At 39.2% G+C, this 26444-nt stretch overlaps 1 protein-coding gene and 1 pseudogene across 11 annotated transcripts in view; both read right to left on the bottom strand.

Annotated features, from left to right (window-relative positions):
- CFAP251 (cilia and flagella associated protein 251) overlaps nt 1-26444 on the bottom strand; it is a 101345-nt gene that overhangs the window by 12883 nt on the left and 62018 nt on the right. For 9 of the 11 annotated variants that reach the window (XM_077159757.1, XM_077159749.1, XM_077159751.1 and 6 more), the window contains 2 exons: nt 23072-23162; nt 22714-22857 (listed from right to left, as the gene is read on the bottom strand). In XM_077159757.1, coding sequence (XP_077015872.1) covers nt 22714-22857; nt 23072-23162 — 235 coding nt within the window. The remainder of the gene's footprint in view (nt 1-22713; nt 22858-23071; nt 23163-26444) is intronic. The other 2 variants (XR_013175538.1, XM_077159756.1) reach the window with 1 other exon arrangement.
- LOC143682238 (ATP synthase peripheral stalk subunit b, mitochondrial pseudogene) lies at nt 9697-14649 on the bottom strand (annotated as a pseudogene).

Below are 26444 nucleotides of genomic sequence, written 5' to 3' on the forward strand. Positions count from 1 at the left end.
TATATGGTTTCCAAATATCTCATTCTGTAAGTTGTCTTTTTAAAGGTTTCCTGATCAATTCCTTTGATGCACAAAATTTTAAATTTTGCTAAGGTCCCACTTATCTATGGTTTTTTCTGTTGCTCATGCTCTGATGTAGTCTAAGAAATGGTGCCTAACACAAAGCCCACAAAATGTTCTTCTAGGAGAGACTCTGGCAAGATGGCATCTTAGCAAGGTGTGGGATTTAGTTCGTCCTCCAGAGCAGGTGGTAAATAGCCAGGAACAGTACAGAACAACTGCTGGGGCCACGTCAGTGACCGGACACACAGTATACCCCAGTCTGGGCCAGCTGGACTGGCTGCAAGTCCCCCCAGAACCGTGAATTCCCCAAGCTGCGGTGGCCAGTGCCCCTCCCCCACAGGCTGCTTCCCAGAGGGGAAAGAGAGTTTACCAGCAACAGGGGCTGAGTGCAACCAAGCTTCATTTGTGGAATTAATTAACAAATTTTGACTACTAAAAATAGGCCCCCAGCTCAGCTGAACCTCGAGTAAAAGCAGAGGTCACTGGTTTTTTGCCCTGGTGCAAACGGGGCAGGGCTGACAGAAAAAGAAAAAAGAAAAGCAAACAGGTTTTTTTGGAGCTGAAAAGGTCTGGTCCCTGCAGGAAAGGAGGGGGCACATAGGACCTGGGGATCCAAAGAGCAACGTACTAACTTGAGCTCTTGACTGGCAAACCCGAGGAACGGGGTCCTGCTCTGAAAAGGATTTTTCTTTTTCTCTTTTGTGGCTGTGTTTCTACAGCTTGAATACTCTTTGGATATAGCTGCAAGGCTTCTTGGGCTTCACTGCCCCAGGCATAAGCAGAATTGAGCTTGTTTGAGAGCTTATCTGGAGCCTGTGCCTTCCCCAGGAGATGGGAGGGCATCCCTCCCTCAAGGAATCCAGACCCCAGGGTCTGTAAAAAGTGAAGAGAGTAAAACTAGCCTACAACCTTTCCTCTGTCTCCACCACACCCCCAGCAGGGAGAGTCTGCTGAAGTTAAAGGTACCGCATCACCTTATGCTGGTGGGACCCACAGGCAGAAAAGCACCACATACTGGGCAGGAAAAGAAAATACACAAAGTCCAGAGACTTCATAGGAAAGCCTTTTAATCTGCTGGATCTCATCCTCAGGGAAAACTGACGCAGGTACCTTGTTCCTACTGAGAGGAGACCAGTCTGGTCTGGGAAAATCTGGCTGGGGTCTATAATACCTAAGTAGACCCTCCTAAGGGGTGGGGGAAAGGCACCACACAGGCAGGGCAAGAAACAAAAAAAAACAAGAACTGAAAAATTCTGACCTATTAAACAAAACCTAACCTAGAGGACTGGAATAAGCTGAACTGAATGTCAAAGAACAGATAGACAACAAAGTCATCCAGCAAGAAAATCCTAGGGAAAAAAAAAGTGAAAACAATCTTCAGAATAAGCTAATTAAGGTAATTAAATGCCTAGACACCAGCAAAAAATAATGAATCCTACTAGGAAAATTGAAGAAATGGCCCAGTCAAAGGAACACACCAACAATTCAAATGAGATACAGGAGTTCAAACAATTAATTCAGAATGTTCGAGCAGACATGGAAAACCTCATCAAAAGTCAAATCAATGAATTGAGGGAGGATATAAAGAAGGCAAAGAATGAACAAAAAGAACAAATTGAAAGTCTGAAAAAGTAAATCACAGAACTTATGGGAATGAAAGGCACAGTAGAAGAGATGAAAAAACAATGGAAACCTACAATGTCAGATTTTAAGAGGCAGATGATAGGATTAGTGAACTGGAGGATGGGACATTTGAAATCTGACCAGCAAAAAAATAAATAGGAAAAAGAATGGAAAAATATAGGCAAGGACTCAGTGAATTCAATGACACATGAAGCGCACGAATATACGTGTTGTGGGTGTCCCAGAAGGAGAAGAGAAGGGAAAAGAAGGAGAAAAACTAATGGAGGAAATTATCACTGAAAATTTCCCATCTCTTATGAAAGACTTAAAATTACAGATCCAAGAAGTGCAGCGTACCCCAAAGAGAATAGATCCAAATAGACGTACTCCAAGACACTAATCAGAATGTCTGATGTCAAAGAGTAAGAGAAAATCTTGAAAGCAGCAAGAGAAAAACAATCCATCACATACAGGGGAAATCCAATAAGACTATGCATAGATTTCTCAGCAGAAACCATGGAGGCGAGAAGACAGTGGGATGATATATTTAAGATACTAAAAGAGAAAAAATGCCAAGCAAGAATTCTATATCCAGCAAAAGCGTCCTTCAAAAATGAGGGGGAAATTAAAACATTTGCAAACAAATATTCACTGAGAGAATTTGTGACCAAGAGACCAGCTCTGTAAGAAATAATAAAGGGAGACAGATTGGAAAAGACAGGAGAGAGAGGTGTGGAGAAGAGTATAGAAAAGAAGACTATCAGTAAAGATAAAAAAGAGGAAAAATTAGATATGTCATATAAAATCCAAAAGACAAAATGGTAGAAGAAAGTACTGCCCATATAGTAATAAATAACTGTTAATGGATTAAACTCCCCAATCAAAAGACATAGACTGGCAGAATGGATTTTTAAAAAAGGACCCATCTATATGCTGTCTACAGGAGACGCATCTTAGATCCAAGGATAATCATAGGTTGAAAATGAAAGATTGGGAAAAGATATTTCATGCCAACAACAATCAGAAAAGAGCAGGAGTAGCTATACTAATATCCAACACATTAGACTTCAAATGTAAAGCAATTAAAAGAGACAAAGAAAGACACCATGTATTAATAAAAGGAACTATTCAACAAAAAGACATAATCATAAATATTTATGCACCAATCCAGAGTGCTCCAAAATACAAGAGGCAAACACTGAAAAGAGAAATAAACACGTCTACCATAATAGTTGGACACATTTCCTCACCCCTTAGGGGGGTCTACTTAGACACATCTATCAGAATAGTTTAATTCCCCACTCTCATCAATGGACAGAACATCTAGACAGAGGGTCAATAAAGAAACAGAGAATTTGAATAATACAATAAATGAGCTAGATTTAACAGACATATATAGAACATTACACCCCACAACAGCACAAAAGGATACACCTTTTTCTCAAGTGCTCATGGATCATTCTCAAGGATAGACCATATGGTAGGTCATAAAGCAAGTCTCAATAAAATTAAAAAGATAGAAATCATACAAAACACTTTCTCAGATCATAAAGGAATGAACTTGGATATCAATAATAGGCAGAGTGCCAGAAAATTCACTAATATATGGAGGCTCAACAACACACTCTTAAACAACCAGTGGATCAAGGAAGAAGTTACAAGAGAAATCAGTAAATATCTCGAGGCAAATGAAAATGAAAACACAACATATCAAAATTTATGGGATGCAGCAAAGGCAGTACTGAGGGATATTTATTGCTCTAAACATCTATATCAAAAAAGAAGAAAGAGCAAAAATCGAGGGTTTAACTGTCCACTTGGAAGAACTAGAGAAAGAACAGCAAATTAACCCCAAAGCAAGCAAAGGAAAGACATGATGAAGATTAGAGCAGAAATAAATGAAATTGAGAACATGAAAACAATCAAGAAAATCAACAAAACCAGAAGTTGGTTCTATGAGAAAATCAATAAGACTGTTGGACCCTTAGCGAGGTGACAAAAAGAAAAAGAGAGAGGATGCAAATAAATAAAATCAGAAATGGAAGAGGAGAGATAACCACGGACCCCACAGAAATAAAGGAAGTAATGAGAGGATACAATGAACAACTCTATGCTAATAAACTAGACAATGTAGTTGAAATGGACAACTTCCTAGAAAGGCATGAACAACCAACATTGACTTGAGAAGAAATAGATGACCTCAACAAACCAATCACAAGTAAAGAAATTGAATCAGTCATTAAGAAGCTCCCCAAAAAGAAACGTCCAGGACCAGATGGCTTCACATGTGAATTCTACCAAACATTCCAGAAAGAATTAGTACCAATTCTGCTCATACTCTTCAAAAAAACTGAAGAGGAGGGAAAGCTACCTAACTCATTCTATGGAGCCAACATCACCCTCATACCAAAGCCAGACAAAGATACTACAAGAAAAGAAAATTACAGACCAATCTCTCTAATGAATACAGATGCAAAAATCCACAAAATTCTTGCAAATCGAATCCAGCAGCACATTAAAAAAATTATACACCATGACCAAGTAGGATTCATCCCAGGTATGCAAGGAGGGTTCAACATAAGAAAATCAATTAATGTAATACACCATATCAACAAATCAAAGCAGAAAAAACACATGATCATCTCGATTGATGCAGAAAAGGCATCTGACAAAATTCAACATCCTTTCTTGTGGAAAACACTTCAAAGGATAGGAATACAGGGGAACTTCCTCAACATAATAAAGGGAATATATGAAAAATCCACAACTAACATCATCCTCAATGGGGAAAAACTGAAAACTTTCCCCCTAAGATCAGGAACAAGACAAGGATGTCCACTATCACCACTGTTATTCAACATTGTGTTGGAAGTTCTAGCCAGAGCAATTAGACAAGAAAAAGAAATACAAGGCATGAAAATTGGAAAGGAAGAAGTAAAACTCTCACTGTTTGCGGATGATATAATACTATATGTCCAAAACCCCGAAAAATCCACAGCAAAACCACTAGAGCTAATAAATGAGTACAGCAAAGTGGCAGGTTACAAGATCAACACTCAAAAATCTGTAGCGTTTCTATACACTAGTAATGAACAATCTGTGGGGGAAATCAAGAAAAAAAAATCCATTTACGATTGCAACCAAAAGAATAAAATTTTAGGAATAAATTTAACTAAAGATATCAAAGACCTATACAAAGAAAGCTACAAGAAATTGTCAAAAGAAATCACAGAAGACCTAAATAAATGGAAGAGCATAACGTGTTCATGGACTGGAAGACTAAATATAGTTAAGATGTCAATTCTACCTAAATTTATTTACAAATTCAATGCAATACCAATTAAAATCCCAAAAACTTACTTTTCAGAAATAGAAAAACAAATAACCAAATTTATCTGGAGGGGCAGGGTGCCCTGAATAGCTAAAAATATCCTGAGAAAGAAAAATGAAGTTGGAGACCTCATGCTACCTGACTTTAAGGCATATTATGAAGCTACAGTGGTCAAAACAGCATGGTACTGGCATAAAGATAGATATACTGACCAATGGAATCGAATAGAGTGTTCAGATATAGACGTTCTCATCTATGGAGAACTGATCTTTGTTTGATAAGGCAGTCGAGCCAATTCACCTGGGTCAGAAGAGTCTCTTCAATAAATGGTGCCTAGAGAATTGGATGTCCATATGCAAAAGAATGAAAGAGGATCCATATCTCACACCCTATACAAAAATTAACTCAAAATGGATCAAATACCTAAACATTAGATAAGACCATAAAATTTTTAGAAGAAAATTCAGGGAAATATCTTATCAATCTTATAATTGAAGGCAGTTTCCTGGACCTTACACCCAAAGCACAAGGACTGAATAAATAAATAAATAAATAAATGGGAACTCCTCAAAATTAAACACTTTTGTGCATCAAAGATCTTTGTCAAGAAAGTAAAAAGACAGCCTACACAATAGGAGACAATATTTGAAAATGATATATCAGATTAAGATCTAGTATCCAGAATACATAAAGAGATTGTTCAACTCAACAACAAAAAGACAGACAACCCAGTTACAAAATGGGGAAAAGACATGAACAGACACTTCTCAGAAGACGAAATACAAATGGCCAAAAGGCACATGAAAAAATTCTCAACTTCCCTGGCTATTAGGGAAATGCAAATCAAAACCACAATGAGCTATCATCTCATATCTACCAGAATGGCCATTATCAATAAAACAGAGAACGACAAGTGCTGGAGAGGATGTGGAGAAAGACGCACACTTATCCACTGTTGGTGGGAATGTCAAATGGTACAACTGCTGTGGAAGGCAGTGTGGTGGTTCCTCAGGAAGTTAAGTATAGAATTGCCATATGATCTGGCAATATCATTGCTAGATATCTACTCAGAGGACATGAGGGCAAGAACACAAATGAACTTTTGCACACCAATGTTTATAGCAGCATTATTTACAAATGCCAAGAGATGGAAATAGCCAAAATGTCCATCAACAGATGAGTGGTTAAGCAAGCTGTGGTATATACATATGATGGAATATTATGCAGCTGTAAGACAGAATAAAGTCATGAAGCATGTAACAACATGGGTGGACCTTAAGGACATTATGCTGAGTGAGATGAGACATAAACAAAAGGATAAATACTGTATGGTCTCACTGATATGAACTGACATTAGCAAATGAACTTGGAGAATTCCAGTTGGTAACAGAAACCATCAGGAGATAGAAATAGGGTAGATATTGGGTAATTGGAGCTGAAGGGATACACATTGTACAACAGGACTGATTGTAAAAATTCAGAAATAGATAGCACAATACTACCTAACTGTAACACAATAATGTTAGAACACTGAATGAAGCTGAATGTGAGAATGATAGAGGGAGGAGGCCTGGGGGCACAAATGAAATCAGAAGGAAAGACAGACAATAAAGATGAGATGGTATAATCTAGGAATGTCTAGAGTGTATAATGATAGTGACTAAATGTGCAAATTTAGGGCGGGCCACGGTGGCTCAGCGGCAAGAACGCTTGCCTGCCATGCCAGAGGACCCAGGTTCGATTCCTGGTGCCTGCCCATGTGAAAAAATAAAAATGATAATAATAATAAATGTGCAAATTTACAAATGTTTCTGCATGAGGAAGAACAAAGGAATGTCATTACTGCGGGGTGTTGAAAATAGATGGTAATCAATATTTTAAAATTTTAACTTACATGTTTATTTGGTACAAAATTTATATTTTGACTAGTGTATTTCCTAATATAACTTATGTGGACAGCTTAATCGAACACCATAGTACTTGGAACCTTGCGTAGGGCATGAGATTTTGTAGGTTTGTCAAGAGTGATGCCCAGATAAATCCCAGAGTGATTTGATCAGTGAGCAGAAAAGTATTTGCAAAGTCCCCTTTGGGGAATGGTGAGAAAGGGGGAAAATTCAACTTCTCCAAGTGGAGAATTCTTGATATTCTCACAGGCAGTGGGGACAGCCAAAGAAATAGGGTGAGCCTCCAATCTTGGGGTTTGTTCATATGAAACTTAACCCCGCAAAGGATAGGCTAAGCCTTCTTAAAATTAGGCCTAAGAGTCACCCCCAAGAGAACTTCTTCTGTTGCTCAGATGCAGCCTCTCTCTCTTGGCTGACACAGCAAGTAAACTCATTGCCTTCCCCCTCTCTACGTGGGACATAACTCCCAGGGGTGTGGACCTTCCTGGCAATGTGGGACAGAAATCCTAGAATGAGCTGAAACTCAGCATCAAGGGATTGAGAAAATCTTCTTGACCAAAAGGGGAAAGAGTGAAATGAGACAAAATAAAGTGTCAATGGCTGAGAGATTCCAAACAGAGTCAAGAAGTTATCCTGGAGGTTATGCTTACGCATTAAATAGATATCACCTGTTTAGTTAAGGTGTAATGGAGAGGCTGGAGGGAACTGCCTGAAAATGTGGAGCTGTGCTCCAGTGGCCATGTTCCTTGAAGATAATTGTATGATGATATGGCTCAGCTGTCGCAGAGTGACTGTGTGGTTGTGAGAGCCTTGTCTGATGCTCCTTTTCTCTACCTTATCGACAGACAAGTAAAACATATGGATTAAAAATAAATAAATAATAGGGGGAACAAATGTTAACATAAATTTAGTAGATTGATATGCTGGTGATTGGTGAAGGGGAGGGGTAAGGGGTATGGTATGTATGAGTTTTTTTCTGTTTTCTTTTTATTGCTTTTTCTGAATTGATGCAGATGTTCTAAGAAATGATCATGATGATGAATATACAACTATGTGATGATAGTGTGAGTTATTGGTTATTTAATAAGAACGGAATGATCGTATGATAAGAATGTTTGTGTTTGTATGTGGTTATGTACCATAAATAAAAATAAATTTTAAAAAATGTTCTTCTAAATTTTTCTCAAGAATTTTATGGTTTTGGTTCTTATATTTAGGTGTCTGATCCACCATGAGTTAATTTTTGTATATGGTATGAGGTAGGGGTGCACCCTCATTCTTCTGCATATGGACATCCGGTTGTTTCAGCACCATTAGTTGAAGAGACCATTCTTTCCCCAGTGAGTGAATGTGGCAGCCTTGGGAAAAGAAGTTGGCCATAGGAGATACTTCAGGGCTCTACCCCCAACAGCAGCTTTGAACGACTAAAAATAACTGGCAGAAACATCTTTCTCAAAGCTCTGGAAAACAGTTAAAGGACATAGTAACAGAGCGAGCACGAAGTCAAGGAAAAGATCACTTTAAAAAGACAGGATTTCATGGCATCCTGGCTGGCCCCACACCTCACTTGCTCAGCGCGGAGCTGGCCGCACTCCCAGCGCGCCGCATACCGAGTCCCGGAACTGGAAGGAGCAGAGTGACCCTGTGCGCGTGCTAGGAGCAGGTCTGTCCGATCATGGCCTGAGGGACCTGCCATCCCAGAACCTGCTCTGTGTGTTGAAGGTGGCTCAGAGCTCTACGACACACACAATGTGAAAGAAACCATTTCCAAGGGAAGAGGCGACATTTGTATCCATGTAAACAGGGGAACTCCTAGGGCCACAAGCTGCCTGCGCAAGATAAGAGGCACACGCACAAAGCATCACGGGGGCCCCAGTGCTCTGGCCTGGAGCTGTCATCCAAACTCATTGTACCGAGGAGCCCTGCAGGAGAGCACCCACAAGGGTCCATCTGCAAAGACTGGAAAAGCGGTTTTCTTTTTTACCTTATTAGTCTTCTATTTTGTTGTTGTTGTTAGTTTCTGACATACAAGGAAAGCTCTGTCATAACATTAGCTTGATACAAGCTTAAAAAGAGAGACCACAGAGCCTAAATTCCAGTGATAATACATTAAAATACCAAAATTTACAGGTCAAAAGATTACAAGATATACAAAGAAACAGGAATTTATGGTCCAATCAAAAGAGAACATTAAAGCAATAGAAACCACCGATAAGGAAGACCAGACCATGGACATATTAGACAAAGACTTTTTTTAAAAAATATTTTTATTGATAAAATAAACCTTAACATACAAACATTCTTAACATATAAACATTTCATACATGGTGTATAATCAGTGGCTGACAATATCATCATATAGTTGCATATACATCACCATGATAATTTTTTAGAACATGTGCATCACTCCAGAAAAAGAAAAAAAGAAAAAACTCATACATCCCATACCCCTTACCCCTCCCTCTCACTGATCACTAGTATTTTGATCTACCCAATTTATTTTAATCTTTGTCCCCCCTTTATTCATTTTTATCCACATACATATATATATTTTAATACAGTTTAATGAGATACACTCACACACCATAAAGACCATCTGAAATATACAATCACTGGTTCACAGTATAATCATGTAGTTGTGCATACATCCCTATGATCAATTTTGGAACATTTTCATTATTCCAGAAAGGAAATAAAAATAAAAAAATAAAGCCCAAATCTTCCCATACCCCTTATCCCTCCCCCCCACCCACCCATTGACCGATAGTATTGATGTGGTACATTTGTTAACTGTTAATGAAAGAATATTAAAATATTACTGTTAACCATAGTCCATAGTTTCCGATAGGTATGTTTTCCCCCATGTATCCATTTATAATTTTTTTTAACATTTGTTCCCCCCTATTATTTATTTATTTTTAATCCATATGTTTTACTCATCTGTCCATAAGGTAGATAAAAGGAGCAACAGACACAAGGTTTTCACAATCACACAGTCACATTGTGAAAGCTATATCATCATACAATCATCATCAAGAAACAAGGCTACTGGAACACAGCTCTACAGTTTCAGGTACTTCCTTCTAGTCACTCTAATAATCATAAACTAAAAAGGGGATATCTAATTAATGTGTAAGAATAATCTCCAGGATAACCTCTCCACTCTGTTTGAAATCTCTCTGCCACTGACACTTTATTTTTTTCTTATTTCCCTCTTCCCCATTTTGGTCAAGAAGGTTTTCTTAATCCCTTGATGCTGGGTTGGGCTCATCCCGGGATTTCTAGACAAAGACTTTTAACAAATGATCCCAAATACGCCCAAACAGTTAAAGAAAAATACGAAAAAACAACTAAAAGAAACTAAGAAAATGACAGATGAATGTGAAAAGAATATCGATAGAGAGAAATTATGAAAAGGAATCTAACAGAGCTGAAGAGCACAGTAACAGAAATTAAAAACTCTCTAGAGGGGTTTAACAGCTGATTAAAGCTGGCAGAAGAAAGAATCAGTATACTTGGAAATAAGATGACTAAAATAATCTAATCTGAGGAGCAAAAAAAAAAAGAAAGAATGAAGCAAAGTGGAGAGAGCCTGGGGAACCCATGGGACACCATCAAGTGTACCAATATATGCATTGTGGGGGCCCCAGAAGGGGAAGAGAAAGAGACTATTCAAAGTAATAATGGCTAAAAACTTCCCCAATTTAAAAAAAGACATGAATATACACATCCAAAACACTTAATGCACTCCAAACAGGACAAACCCAAATAAACCCATACTGCAGAATATATTGTTTTACCTGATCCTGGAGGAAGGAGAAAAGTCTCAATGGAGTATTATTGGGATATATAAAAATTAGAATATAGACTGTAAGCATTATATTAATGTTACATTTCTTGAACTTGATAACTGCACTTAGAGTGGTTACATAAGTGAATATCCTTTTTCTTAGGAAATGTACATGTGAACATTAAGGAGCATGATGCATGCAACCTACACTCAAGGGCTTATGGAGAGGCAGACGGATGGATGGACGGATGGATGGATAGATAGAATGATATAACAAATGTGGCAAAATGTTAAAACTGGATCTAGGTTCCTCAGGGTTGTAGGGATATGTTGGAGTTCTCTGCATGGGATTTGTATTATTTTGTTATTGTCCTGTAACTTTGAAAGTATTTCAGCATAACAAGTTTTTACAAAAATCTATTGGCTGTAGATGTGAGGGTTTATTTCTGAACTCTTAATTTGATTCCATTGGTCTAAATGTCTGTTCTTGTGCTAGTACCATGTGGCTTTGATTACTGTAGCTTTGAATAAGTTTTATCAATATTGAACTGCATTTCTCCCTTCAAATCTGTCAATATTTGCCTCATATATTCCAGGTCCTGTCATTATGTGCTTATATATTTATGATTATGTATTTCTGGTGAACTGACTCCTTCATCAGTATACTTGACTTTCTTTGTTCCTCATAACAGTTTTTTACTTAAAATCTATTTTATCTAATTTCAGTATAGCTACCCTGTTTTCTTTTTGTTCAGATTATCCTGCTGGAGAGTCAGTGAGCTTCCTGAATGTGTGTATTCATGTCTTTCATTAATTGTGGGAAGTTTTATACCATTATTTCTTTGAATATTCCTTCTTCTCCTTTCTCTCTTCTCTTTCTGGAGCTCCCACATGCATATAGTGGTATACTTGATGGTGTTCACAGATATCTTAGGATCTGTTCACTTTTTTTGTTCATTTGTTTCAGTTTATTGTAAGATGACACACCTGATTACAAATTTAAACTATAATTTGATAATCTCTAGTCAGGCACCAAATTTCATTTAAAGCAAACTACTTATTCAAAAGTGATCATGGAATACCGAAAATGCAGAGTAAAAAGAATGAGAAATATTTCACTAGCCCAAAAGATTGTTTTATTCTCTCACCATATCAAACTCAAACTTTTCATTTTTAGTTAGATCTGCAATGCACTTGGCAGTTGTATCCTTTTCCTATTGTGTAGAGATGCTTCTCCACCCAGTTTATCATGTGTTCTTGCTCCTTTCGACACATCATATTCTGCACAGAGACCTGGTAGCCCAGGTTATTCTTTACCTCCTTATACCCTCCATGCAGCCATTCCCAGTAAGTAACCTCCAAGGCCATACAATGTTATTTCCCTGGAAATGAAAAAGGTAATGATACTTCTGCACCACTGTCTGCTGTGATTTCTTGAAGTCAATCACATCTTGGATGTTTTTGATGGAAGCCTGTTTCACCTCTTCTAGTTGGCAATGTTTCATTTATTGAGCTTATCAGCAAACTGTCCAATAGAGGCACTATATATATATATATATATATATATATATATATATATATAGGCACCATATTTTTTAACTACATAGATGAGCAACCCTACTGTTGATAACGTAGGGAAGGTCTCTGGGGTAATCACATCATATTACTCTGGACAGAAAATACAGGAAAAGCCCAGTTCCAAGCGTGTAGGGTCCTGTGACACCTGTTTTGGGATAAAGGAACTGGAAGAATTCTTTAGGGATCAGCCCAAGGTGAATTTTTCTTCCATATTGAGAAAGAGGCGGTAGAGGGGCAAAACCTGTATGAGATTCTTGTTGCCTGTAACACCCCTGGACATAGGAGGGCTGCATTCTTCAGCGAGGTTGCTGTGGTGGTGGCAGGAAGTACCACTCAGGATAGCATGGGCAGCAAAGGTCCAGGCAGCAGTCTTAGTCCCCCTGTGACTCCCAGGATCTGTTCCGCTGTCTGAAGCATTGCAATGGTCTTGTTTTTGCATTCACTGACTCTTCTGACGGCTTCAATCTGCTAGTGAAAACTCTCTACAGAATTTGTTGTTTTCGTTACTGTGGCTTTCAACTCCAGTATTTCTGTTAGGTTACTTGTCAAAATTTCTTCCCCTTTCTTGATACTCTCATATTGTTAATTCAAAGTTTTCCTGATATCCTTTTGTTCTTTCTTAATGTTTTTCCTTTATCTCCTCAAGCATACAAAAAAGCTTTTGTCTAGTATGTCCAAAGTCTAGTTTTCTTCACTGATGTTTTCTGAATTTTTATCCTGTTCCTTTGGATAGACCACCATTTTCCAACTGTTTCTTTGTCTTGTAATCTTTTGTAGCACTCTGCGGATTTTAATATTTTAATGTGTTAACTCCGTTTTTAGTCCCTGAACTGTCTGTTCCTTATAAGCCAGAAGCTAACAAAATAATGCAAAGAACACCTTTCACAGCCTTTGCAAATCAGCTCTGCATTGGCTGGTCCTCTCCTTCACAGTTTAGTTCTCCCATCAAGAAGATCAGCACGAGGCAGAAGTGAAGTGCAGGGTCCTGTCTGTCTTCCTGGGCCCGTGTCTTGTCCTGGGCTTGTGCTCACGGATCACTATAGAAATGACCCATTTACAGGAATCTAAATGCCCCCTCTACTACCTATGAAATAGACTCTCCCCCTCTACCAAGTGCTCTATTTTATGACTTAAAGCCCATAATCCTTTGCCCCAAGCTGCTTTGACTTAATTGTTTCTTACACTGCTTCAGTTATCTTCAAACTACTTCTGCCTGCAGGATAAGTTCTGAGAGAACAAGCCAGAGACAAGTGTCCTGGTTCAGTCTTTCAGGCTGCCACATGCTAGCCCGGCACTGACATAGAGGCACCCTGGCACACGTGTAAAGAATTAGCCTGCTCCCTCTGGAACAGGGCCAGGAGCCCACAACGGGAGCACCAGCTGGCTCCACACCGCTCTGGGGAAGGGTGGGGGTGAGACCAGCAAGGCTGCTAGGAGCTTCTTCTGCCATTTTTAAAGTTACATTTTCTTGATTTAGCACTCACCCAGTTACTGCAACATTTTAACTGTTTCCAAAGTTTTGAAGGAGATGGCTCTACCAATTTTTGCTAGCTGCTGGAGTATCTTATGAGGCCATCATGTTGACCAGAAGTGTTTTTAAAGGTCTTAAAAAAGCAGTGTTCTCTGAATGATAAATCCTTCACCTTTCCCCAAATCCACAATTACGGATTTGTTAGTTAAGTTCCCATAGCTCTCTGAGGTCCGAAACTTCCCTGGTGACTGCATTCAGAAGCACTAGATAAATCCCAGTTCAAGTCAAGAAATAATATAGATGAAAAACACGCCGGAGGTTCCTCAAAAGTTAAACATAGAGTTAACCACAACAGAAATTCCATTCCTAGGTATATGCCAAAAAAACTGACAACATATACACACAAAAACTTGTACCCAAGTGTTCACAGCAGCATTATTCACAGTCGTGAAAAAGTAGCAACAACTCGAATATCCATCAATGGATGAATGGATAAACAAAATGTGGTCCATACATACAATGGAACGTTATTCGGTCATAAAAGGAATGAATCGCTGACACCTGCTGCACGTGGATGAACCTTGGGAACATGATGTTAAGTGAAAGAAGCTGGACACGAAGGGGCAGACACTGCATGACTGCATTTACATGAAATGTCCAGGTTGGGCAAATCCAGAGAGTCAGAAAGCAGACTGGTGGTTGCCAGGGGCTGCAGGGGAAAGGGAATGGGGAGTGACTGCTAATAGGTATGCAGTTTCTTTTTGGGGTGATGGAAATGTCATTTAGTTAGAGGTGATGGTTGTGCATATTTATGAATATACTAAAAGCCATTCAACTGTGCAGTTTAAATGGGTAAACTATATGGTGTGTGAACCATATCTCAAAAACGTCCTTGAAAAATAGAGAGAAAAAAACAGACGGGTGGCTAAACAAACTGTGGTACATACATATGATGAAATATTATGCAGCTGTTAAGACAGAATACAGTTATGAAGTATGTAACACATGGATGGACCTTAAGGACATTATGCTGAGTGAGATGAGACATAAACAAAAGGACAAATACTGTATGGTCTCACTGATACGAACTGACATTAGTGAATAAACTTGGAATATTTCATTGGTAACAGAGACCAGCAGGAGATAGAAATAGGGTAGATATTGGGTAATTGGAGCTGAAGAGATACAGATTGTACAACAGGACTGAACGTACAAACTCAGAAATGGACAGCACAATGCTACCTAACTGTAATACAATTATGTTAAAACACTGAATGAAGCTGCATGTGAGAATGATAGAGGGAGGAGAGATTCCAAACAGAGTCGAGAGGTTATCCTGGAGGTTATTCTTATGCATTAAGTAGATATCACCTTGTTATCTAAGAGGAAATGGAGAGGCTGGAGGGAACTGCCTGAAAATGTAGAGCTGTGTTCCAGTAGCCATGTTTCTTGATGATGATTGTATAATGGTGTAGCTTTCACAGTGTGACTGTGTGATTGTGAAAACCTTGTGTCTTATGCTCCTTTTATCTACCTTGTCAACAGATGAGTAGAGCATATGGAATAAAAATAAATAATAGGGGGAACAAATGTTAAAATAAATTTAGATTGAAATGCTAGTGATCAATGAAAGGGAGGGGTAAGGGGTATGGTATGTATGAATTTTTTTTATGTTTTCGTTTTATTTTTTCTGTTGTCTTTTTGTTTCTTTTCCTGAATTGATGCAAATGTTCTAAGAAATGATCAGGATGACGAATCTGCAGCTATGTGATGATATTGTGAATTACTGGTTATATATGTAGAATGGAATGATCACATATTGGGAATGTTTGTGTTTCTTTCTGTAATTTTTTTTTAATTAATAAAAAAATTTTAAAAATAGAGAGGAGAAACAGAATGGAGGCAAAACCACACAAAGACAAGTAATAAGTGAATTTCAGTTCTAAGAACATTAGATCTACCTTTTTTAAATGAATAGATTCACACTTTTATAATCATAAAAATGATAAAGATTAATACAGGCTTGTTGTAAAATGTTCAAACAACGGAGATATAAAGAAGAAAACTAAAATGCCCTATCATTCTCCCAAATGCCCAATAATTCTCTCATCCCTCGGCAATAACCAGGGTTTGATGTTCCTACTTTTAGGGTTTCCTTCCTCATTTGTACTAATGCACAAACCTGGAGACAGAATATGCGGTATGGACTCAGCCAGCTTGGGTTCATACCCTGGCTCTGCCCTGGAGGGCTGAGCAACTCTGTACATGCTTCATCTCACTAAGCCTCACCTTCCCTATCTGTAAAATGGAGATGCTAAAAGCATTTATTGTGCTGTTATGAAGACACCATAACAGTCTTTTTGCACAAGGGATTTAGCACAGTACTTGGCACAGAGTGAGAGCTCAACAGAGAAGGGCTATTTGTTGTTGTTACAGTATTATTCTTTTTTAATGGCTGCATGGTCTTCCAGCTTTATTTCTTTAAATGCTCTAAGTGTGAAAAAACGTAATATGTTTGTCTTGCCCTAATTTATTTTCACGGAAGCTCACTGGTCACCAGCTTAGGGGCCCGACCTAAGGGCTCCCTCAGTTGACAAGAAAGTATTCCTGAGAACAGTGGGCCACTTCTCTAACATTCAGGATGGAATACCCCCTGATATTTACATTTCAGAGTAAGACCCCACATACTGAGGGCCTCTTTCGACGTACAAATTTCCAAATTCCCACGGGGTCTTAACAGAGTAGAAACTGAGCTCATGGCCCTTGACTCAAATTTCTCCTCCTCATTAGAGGCTGGACCACCTGGCCACAATCCCTCCATCCCAGCTGGGATTACACTTAAGACATGAAGATTAGTAACAGAGTTTGGGAGGATTATTTGTTTGTTTATCTTTCTGGATTTTGTTCTGAATACAAAAGCAGCACACACTCCATGCTTGTAGTTTAAAAAAAATTAAATACTACAGAAATGTATGCATGAGTCTCTCCCCCCTTTGTTTATAACCATGACAGTCTTCTAAGGAGGGTGGATACCCCTAAATGGAAACTTCTCTCATTTATACAGCCCCTACATTGTCTTATATTGCAAATTTGGAAAGAGAACATAAGAAGAGCTGAACTGCTATGGCCAGGCAAAGGAGAAGAATATGGCATTCTTGGGTATTCCAGGAAGCAAGAGGGAAAAGCCAACAGGGCTGAGTGCTGTGTTGGGGGAAGGCCAGCAGTGGGTGGTGATCAAGCCTGGGAAGAACGTCTAAGAAGCAGTTTTAAGGAGACTTCTGTGAAATGTGGTCATGTGTGACCCTGTCTGGTAATGCCCAGATTTTCCAGAACATCTACTACTGTCTTGGGTGAGTAGGCTTTATGTTTTCCTGGACAGTGCTGGACGGTGAAGAAAGGCTGAGTCTGAGTTAGGAGGGATGTGCAGTGGACAAAGGTCTCACATCCTTGAATGGGGAGCTCAGAGGCCCAGGAGAGCACGAAATTCCAGTTGGCCATGGACCAGGCATGGGTTCCAGGGTTCCAGCTACTATATGAGGCCCCAACTGACATCTGGGTTGTGTGTTGAAAGTAGAAAGTAAAAGTTCTCACAAATCCCATCTCCCAGAAATCAATGTCGCTAAGAGTGTGGAACATGTTCTTCCTGAGTTTTGCTAGGCATATGCAAATACATGCATAAGTATAGCAAAAGAAGTGAGATCATACGTCAATACTGTTTTGCAACTTGTCTTTTTTCCTTTAACAACAAATCCTGCACATTCTTCCTGAGTCAGTACACAAACGTTGATCTCACTTTTAAATGCCTACTAGGAAGTCTTGATAAGCCTTGTTTTATTTATCCTATCTCCTAATGATAGAGATGAGGATTACTTTAATTTTTCACTATTAAAAACTATGCTGCACAGAGAGGATGCGGAGAAAGAGGCACACTTATCCACTGTTGGTGGGAATGTCATATGGTGCAACCACTGTGGAAGGCAGTTTGGCGGTTCCTCAAAAAGCTGAATATAGAATTGCCATACGACCCAGCAATACCATTGCTAGGTATCTACTCAAAGGACTTAAGGGCAAAGACACAAATGGACATTTGCACACCAATGTTTATAGCAGCATTATTTACAATTGCAAAGAGATGGAAACAGCCAAAATGTCCATCAACAGACGAGTGGCTAAACAAACTGTGGTATATACATACGATGGAATATTATGCAGCTTTAAGACAGAATAAACTTATGAAGCATGTAATAACATGGATGGACCTAGAGAACATTATGCTGAGTGAGACTAGCCAAAAACTAAAGGACAAATACTGTATGGTCCCACTGATGTGAACCGACATTAGAGAATTAACTTGGAATATGTCATTGGTAACAGAGACCATCAGGAGTTAGAAACAGGGTAAGATAATGGGTAATTGGAGCTGAAGGGATACAGACTGTGCAACAGGACTAGATACAAAAACTCAAAAATGGACAGCACAATACTACCTAATTGTAATGTAATTATGTTAAAACACTGAATGAAGCTGCATCTGAGCTATAGTTTTTTTTGTTTGTTTGTTTGTTTTTATATATATTTTTTGTATTTTTTATTTTTATTTTTTCTCTATATTATCATTTTATTTCTTTTTCTGTTGTCTTGCTATTTCTTTTTCTAAATCAATGCAAATGTACTAAGAAATGATGATCATACATCTATGTGATGATGTTAAGAACTACTGATTGCATATGTAGAATGGAATGATTTCTAAATGTTGTGTTAGTTAATTTTTTTTTAATTAATAAAAAAAACTATGCTGCAGTAATTGCACCTTCTACATGCATAAACACTTGTGTGAGCTTTTTTGTAGGAAAACTCTTAAGCAATTTGCTGGGTGAAAAAGATATACACATTTAAAAAGTTAACTGTTTATTTCCTCTCTAAACACACTTTAGGTTACTGCTGATTACTCTGAGATCAAATAACTTGTGTCAGGGATTCTATTTTTCCTCAATGTCTCTGCATTCACATAAGACTAGTTAGCCTCATTCATTGACTCATTCAACTATGTGCTGAGTATCCACTCATGTGGGCATGTGCCAGGCACACACTCTCCCAGCATCAGCCTTAAATTTATAGGACTGAGTGGTCACTATGATGTTAAATCACTGCAAAACCTGTCAAGATTAGAAAACACTCGACGAGCTAAATAGAAATGTAACTGCAGGTGTCTGGGGAACACATGCTATGCACAACTCTGCCCCAATATGATATTTCAATGTCCCACATTTCAGACAAAATGTTTTACATTTCAATGTAAAAATCGTCAAATTTACAAGGCATAAATTTGTAGAGCCAGAAGACGAGCCTTGTAGGTGAAATCAGCTCTAGAAATTGTGAAATTTAAGTCAAGGCTCCTTCCGTACCATTATAAACACTACAACATTTTCATTAAAAAAATGCAGATTTGTGAGTGCAACCCCTGAGAAGGTCACCTGTGCCTGATCCAACTATGGCTGTAGTCTGCCTCTGAGGCTGTGGTCTGCAAAAGGCGGGAGCGGCGAGGGATTCTTTGTGGAGGGTTATATTCTTGTATAATTTGGCTTCAATTTACCATACCAACTAGATTTAAATCCCCAAAGCAATTATAATGATGTAAAAAATATATAAATAATATATAGTCTTTGGGGGGCTGGTTTGAATCTCTGCCAGTGTCTTTTATGTAACCAAGTGTTAAAATATAATATTAGGTGAGCATACTTCTTTGTGCAACTTCTGGGGGCAGAGGAGAAACAACTACCTCTTAATAGGAATTATTTCATTAACCATAGCAGAGCCTGGTTTTTAAAGTCTCAAAGTCCTAGAAACATTTGTATTGAAATTGCTATAAATCTGACATGAAAACAAAAGATCAGGAATTTCTTCCCACACAGCCCGAACTAACAAAGTTTGTGTACTGATGCACATCTGAATTACAGGGCATTTCAGAAGATGTCTCAAAGAGTAAATATATTTTGCTAAATAGACTAAAATCTCTGAAGTCTGAGTGATTTGTAAAGAAGCACTGAAACTCCCCCATTCGGCAGTGGTGGAGAACGATTTAACAGCCAATGAAAACCTGAAAACCACCACTTTCGTTTCTTTCTGTTTTTATGTTTATAAATAATTGTCAACGCCGCTTTTAACATTTGTTACAGGCTAACATTTTACCAGAAACCTTTAATTCATCAGCAAGACTGATGAATAACAAAGATAGGTTGTTAAGCTTTATTATTTCTTGCCAATTATGTGATAAATGTGTGCACCTTCAATAATTAGGCTGCCCTACCTTTATTAGGGAACAGAAAAAGACTAGTTGCTCCACGGCCACCTCTCTTTTTAGGAAGAAGTGATGGTCACAAAGGAGAGTTCCCTTTTCAACAAAGCAGGATTTCAGGGATAGGTACATTTTTTGCAAGCCCAGGGTTTAAAATTAAGAATCTAGAATGAGAATCATGCCATCGGTTTGAGTAATGACCTTCATCCATTTATGTAAAGTGTCTTTACCAGCTAAATCAAGAAAATAAAAACTTCTTAAAAAGTTTAGAAAGAGTAATATGAACAAAGACCCATGAGGTCAGAGCAGCATTCATGTAAAAGTCTACCATCAATCCAGAGATGAGAATATGAGGATGAAGACAATATTACCGGGTGACAGTTTTCAGACATTTATCATGTGCCATTACTATATTAAATAGACAATCTCATCTCATCTTTACAATAATTCCAGGAGATAGGTACAATTATTGTCCCCATTTTAAAAATGAGGAAACAGGCTTAGAGCGGTCTCTTCTAATTTGCAGGTGGTTACTTAGGCAACATTCAGTGGACCTGGAGTTCTGTGAACCAAAGAATGTCATTTTCTATCAAGCCACTTTGAGTTTCTGTATCTTGCAACCGAAAGATTCCCATCTAATCATCCTGTCTAGCTTTACTGAATCCCTCCTTCCTCAAAGAACCAGTGTTCGAAGGTAGAGAACATGCTGCACAGTAATGAACATTCCTGATAGAGGTCAAAGTGCAGACTCGCAGGCCCCTTATTGGAGAAGAGCCCCATCAGCTAGATCAAAGATGGGGCCCAGGAATCTGATTTTTTTTTAATTTAATTTATTTTGTGTTATCAAATCAAAACATCACACAAACATGAACATTCTTAACATACAAATGGAATCTGATTTTTAAAATAAGTGCTCCAGGACATTCTGATGCAGACTGCCAGTTTTGGGAACCAATGTTCTGAGGAACATGCTTTGGAAAACTGCACACCTTTATGTGGGCTACACAAACTTTTTCAGTAGAGGTTGATGTTTCCGGCTATGTACTCTTTAAAAAATGTTCATTAGTCAAAAGACCTTCTGCGGAGCTTAAAAAAATACCTGGTGTTTTTAAAGGTACTCATTCAAGACCCAGCATGGCTTTATCAGAGCCTGATAGCTCATTTTCCCAGATATCATCTGGAGGATAAAAGTCTCCTTCTCACCCTATCGGTTAGTATGCAGAAACAGGTGACTCTGGGTCGGCAACTGAAGCCACGAGAAAGGACTGGAGACCACAGATTATAACCTTAGAACGTCCTCAAGCATGTAATATGAACACAGTCTTAGTGGTGGGTGGATAAAGCGCTGCATTTCAGGGAAGCAGCTGGTCAACAGGGCCTCACAGTTCATGTTCTCTGACCCAGTAATTCTCCTTCCAGAAATGCGACACAGGAAAATCACCAGAGAAGTATGCAAAAACTATGCCTGGAAATGTTCATCACAGACAGGTCTGTGACGGCCAAATACTTCAGACAACCAAAGTGCCTAACAACTGAGGAATGGGTAACTAAAGTCCACAGCCTTTAGAAACTATGTTTTCAAGGATATTTTTACTACCATGCTCACAAAACAAGTTGCTGAGACTGTTAGTGTGTATGTACACATGCTACTTCTTTGTTTAAAAAATACAGATATAACCATATACAAAACAATAGGAAGAAATCCACCAAAATGTTAACTGATTATTTCTGAGTAGATTTTGTTTTCTTATTTATAGTTCTATTTTCTAAATCAGAAGAAGCTATAGAATTAAGATATATCCCTTAAAATCATATTTGCAGAGATATGGTCCCAATTAGGTTTTTAAAAATTATATATACATCTATGTATATGTATGTGTGTGTATATGTACACGTATATATTTAAAAACCAGGAAAATATTAACAATTGCTTATTCTGGGTGACGGAAACCTAATTATTTTCTTCTTGACATTTGTATAGCTTTTCCAATGAGCATTTATAACATTTCAAGGTCAGAAAGAAAAACCAATAAATTCTGTTTTAAAAAACTGTTTATATGATGAACATTTTTCCTGGAGTGGTTCTTGTCCCTCTTGGAGCTCCTGGCAGGGGACTGGGGTGGAGGGGGTGGGGTGGGGAGCTGACACCCACTCGAGGAGTTGACAACATCTTCTAAGCACCACACCCCAGAAAGAATATCCACCTCCCAGTGGTACCCCATTAAAACACATGCTACATTAGCAGTAACTCCACAGCGGAAATAATAATAATAGTAACAACAATGCCAATGACCGTTTCTTGAGCTCTTACTACAGGCCTGGTGCTGTGCCAAGTGCTTCTCAGACACTGCCTCCTTGAATCCCAGTGACAACAGGGCTAGGACTGGAACCCTGGTTGAGTTCAAACCCCTACACTTAACTTCCATGCCCCTACCAACAACAACTTTTATAAGGAATTCATCTTTCAGGAATAGTATGCACCTTGACAATCACTCCGTTTCTCAGGAGCATGTCTATAATGTCCAGAACCTCCTTTCTCATGCATTTGTGTAAGGATAATGCTTAATCTTCACTCTGTCCTATAATGATTGTTCCCAGAGGTCATTTATAATAACTAACGCACCCCGCTGTTGTTATTGTTTTCTTTCTACCTACCTTCTCTTCAGATGGGTAAAAGCCAATTGCTCTCATGACAAAAGGAAGCTCTGACAGGCAAATGTATTCCGACACCTCTCTGGTCTCCATCGTATCAATACCTTGACTGCGGAGCTGAGAATAGTAAAAATAGTCCTCCAGCTCCTACGTGAAGAAAACAGAAGAGAAAGACAACACACATTCAGGCTGAAGTCTGAGGCGTCCATCAAGACTTCAAGGGCAGTCTCTACAAAGTACATGTGGAGCTCAGTGGGGAAAAGGGCTTTGGAAAACAAAAAGGAAAAGTGAATCTCGGGCACATTTGTTTTACAAACATAACTAGATGCTACTGGGGAGTGTTTACTCTGAGGACAATTACCCTGTAGAATTTTCCTTCCCTGCCACCAGTCACCAGACCATAGAACGGGGTCAAATCTTCACCCCCAAGAGAAACTGCTGCCTCCAGAGCGCTGGAATATAACAGAAACATCACTATTAGAAAGCACTCAGGCGAGAACACGGGTCAGACAGAGCTGTGGTCCGCTGAAGGGTTTTACAGGGGAGATACAATTAGGATCTCTTCAAACTTGTTAAGAAAAATCCCTTCAAAATGAAGCTGGAAATGGGAAATTTAATTTCAAGTGTGGAACCTGGTGGTACGGGGCACCGGCTTTAATCATGGTGATCTTCTCTCACTGATGGCAGGCCAGGCACTTGGCAATCTGTCTGCAATCTTTCAGGAGCGCATCTCTCCTGGAAGGGGAGGGCGCGTGGGAGGGCTCCTGCGGGCTGAAACCACAACTCTCCCAAGAGTTACAGCTCCGCCTGTAACTTTAGATCTGCCTTTGCCCAGAGCCAAATGAACGGGATCTCGTGCAGGTGGACTGCCAATACTAATTGCTTCCATAAAAACTCAAAGACCACAAGGGATCCATGCCAGCCAGATAAAAATAACCCTCTGCTCTCTAACACAGGGTCAGATTTTTCCAAAAATAGGCCATTTGAATGGTAAGAAAACTTACTGATGTATGGGACTGACTCTGCCTCAGGCAAACTAATAATGTGAAATGATTAGAATAATCCACTAAATGGATTTCTGCTAATCGGGCGATTAGCCTCTTGATCAGGATATGAGCACACACTTTAGCAGCAGACCACAGTGGGCAAGCAGTTAAGCATCCAGTATCTGGAGACAAACAGACATGCATTTGAGCCTGGCTCTGACATTTGCAAGCTGGATGACCATGGGCAAGTAAACTCCCCAGGCCTCAGTTTCCTCGTCTGTAAAAGGGGAATTCTGGAACCTACATCAGGGGGTCATTTTGAGAATTCAATATCTATATATGTTAATGCACATCAAGGATTTGACATGATGCCCCTTATTTCTCTCCTGTAAAGAATGTTCATTGAAGTGTGGAATAGAATCAGAAAGACCTGGATTTGAATCCCATCACCACTGCTTATTCCATCACTTAGGTAGGCCATTTTAACCCCTCTGAGCAGTTTTCTAACTTGTACAATGGGGATAGCAACAGTACTAACCTCACAGGATGGCTACTGAGGGTGAAACCAGACAATGCATATACAGCACGTAGCACAGTGCCTGGCCTGAAGAAAATGCTCAGTAAAAAGTGATTACTACTCCCACTGAAATATAAGCATTTGTATGGACCTTACCCCCTTACAGAGAGGGAGCCACAAGACCATCCTTGGTCCTATTGTCAGGCTTGGCCAGGGGCTGCAGGAGCCTGGTGCGGTCTCTAGGTGGGCCTAGGTGTCCAAAGAGGCCAGAGGTCCCTCTCCCGTAGCACCCCTCTTCCCCAGCTTCTTAGCTCTGATAACAGGCCATGAAGCACAGGTCTGGCTGAGAGGGCTGCTTCTCTGTGGTCTCCAGGCTAGGACCAGGCTCAACCATGATGGGCTCCACGGGTGGTGAGCCCACCTTTAGCCATGTGGTTCTGGAACAGGACCAGACAAAATGCAGAAGTAACACAAAAGAGTCCATCATGATAAGGAACTCCGAGGAGAAGGCTCCCCAGGGCTCCTCATTCTCTGGGACCAGCCCAATACTCAGGACTGCCCTGCTCAGGGTTATGTTCTGTAGCAGACCCCATGGTAGAGCCCAGCCCAGCCCAGCAGAGCCCAGGGTGGAGTTCAGCAGTGGCCAGCACAGCCAAGCAGATCCCAGCAGAACACAAACACCGAGGGCTGCCATGTGGACTGCTGCCCCTCTCTTCCTGCACTGCGATTACACGAGATCCAAGCGACCTTCTCATAAACTCCATTGTGGCCTATGTCGGGTTTCTAACACTTGTAATTAAAAAAAAAAAAAAAAAAAGAAGTCACTGGGGCACAAAAGGAAAGTAACAATGACTGAAAGCCTACTATGCGTCCAGCCATACATACTTTACTTCTGTGAAATGACGTAAAGTGGGAGAAGGAGGGAGCATCATTTCTGGGATGTAGTGAGTATTCTGGAAATCTCCCTAGAGAAGGAGGAGGAAGAGGGGGAGGAGGAGACCAGTATTAATGGTAGCAATCATCACCACCAAAACAATTCTTTGAAAATTCCCCAAGTGGAGTATTCTTGATATTCTCACAAGCAGTGGGGATAACCAAAGCAATAGGCTGAGTCCCCAGTCTTGGGGTTTGTTCATACGAAACTTAACACCACAAAGGATAGGTCAAGCCTACTTAAAATTTAGGCCTAAGAGTCACCCCCAAGAGAGCCTCTTTTGTTGCTCAGATGTGGCCCCTCTCTCTAGCCAGCACAGCAAGCAAACTCACCACCTTCCCCCTGTCTACGTGGGAGATGACTCCCAGGGGTGTGGATCTTCCTGGCAACATGGGACAGAAATTCTAGAATGAGCTGAGACTCAGCATCAAGGGATTGAGAAAACCTTCTTGACCAAAAGGGGGAAGAGTGAAATGAGACAAAGTGTCAATGGCTGAGAGATTCCAAACAGAGTCCAGGGGTATCCTGGAGGTTACTCTTACGCATTAAGTAGATAGCACCCTGTTATTCAAGATGTAATGGAGAGGCTGGAGGGAACTGCCTGAAAATGTAGAGCTGTGTTCCAGTAGCCATGTTTCTTGATGATGATTGAATAATGATATAGATTTCACAATGTGACTTCGTGATTGTGAAAATCTTGTGTCTGATGCTCCTTTTATCTACTTTGTCAACAAAGGAGTAGAACATATGGAATAAAAATAAATAATAGGGGGAACAAATGCTAAAATAAATTTAGTTTAAATGCTAGTGATCAATGAAAGCAAGGGGTAAGGGGTATGGTAGGTATAATCTTTTTTTTTTTCTTTCCTGTGTTTGTTTTATTTCTTTTTCTATTATCTTTTTATTTCTTTTTCTGAATTAATGCAAATGTTCTAAGAAATGATGAATATGCAACTAAGTGATGATATTGTGAATTACTGATCATGTATGTTGTTTTATTTTGTTTCTTTATTTTTTTAATTAATAAATAAATTTTTTTTAAATCAAAAAAAAGAAATGATCATGATGATGAATATGCCACTATATAATGATATTGTGAATTACTGATTATATATGTAGAATGGAATGATCATATGTTAAGAATGTTTGTGTCTGTTTGTTGTTATATTTTTTAAAAAAATAAAATTAGAAAAAGAAACAATCCTTTGAACTCACGTTTAACTACATTCCCATTTAACTGCCAGAGAAACTGAGATTCAGAGAGGTTAAGGGACTTGTCTGCAGTCACACAGCTAGC

The sequence above is a fragment of the Tamandua tetradactyla genome, chromosome 5 (genome assembly GCF_023851605.1).
Source record: "Tamandua tetradactyla isolate mTamTet1 chromosome 5, mTamTet1.pri, whole genome shotgun sequence".
Lineage (NCBI taxonomy): Eukaryota > Metazoa > Chordata > Mammalia > Pilosa > Myrmecophagidae > Tamandua > Tamandua tetradactyla.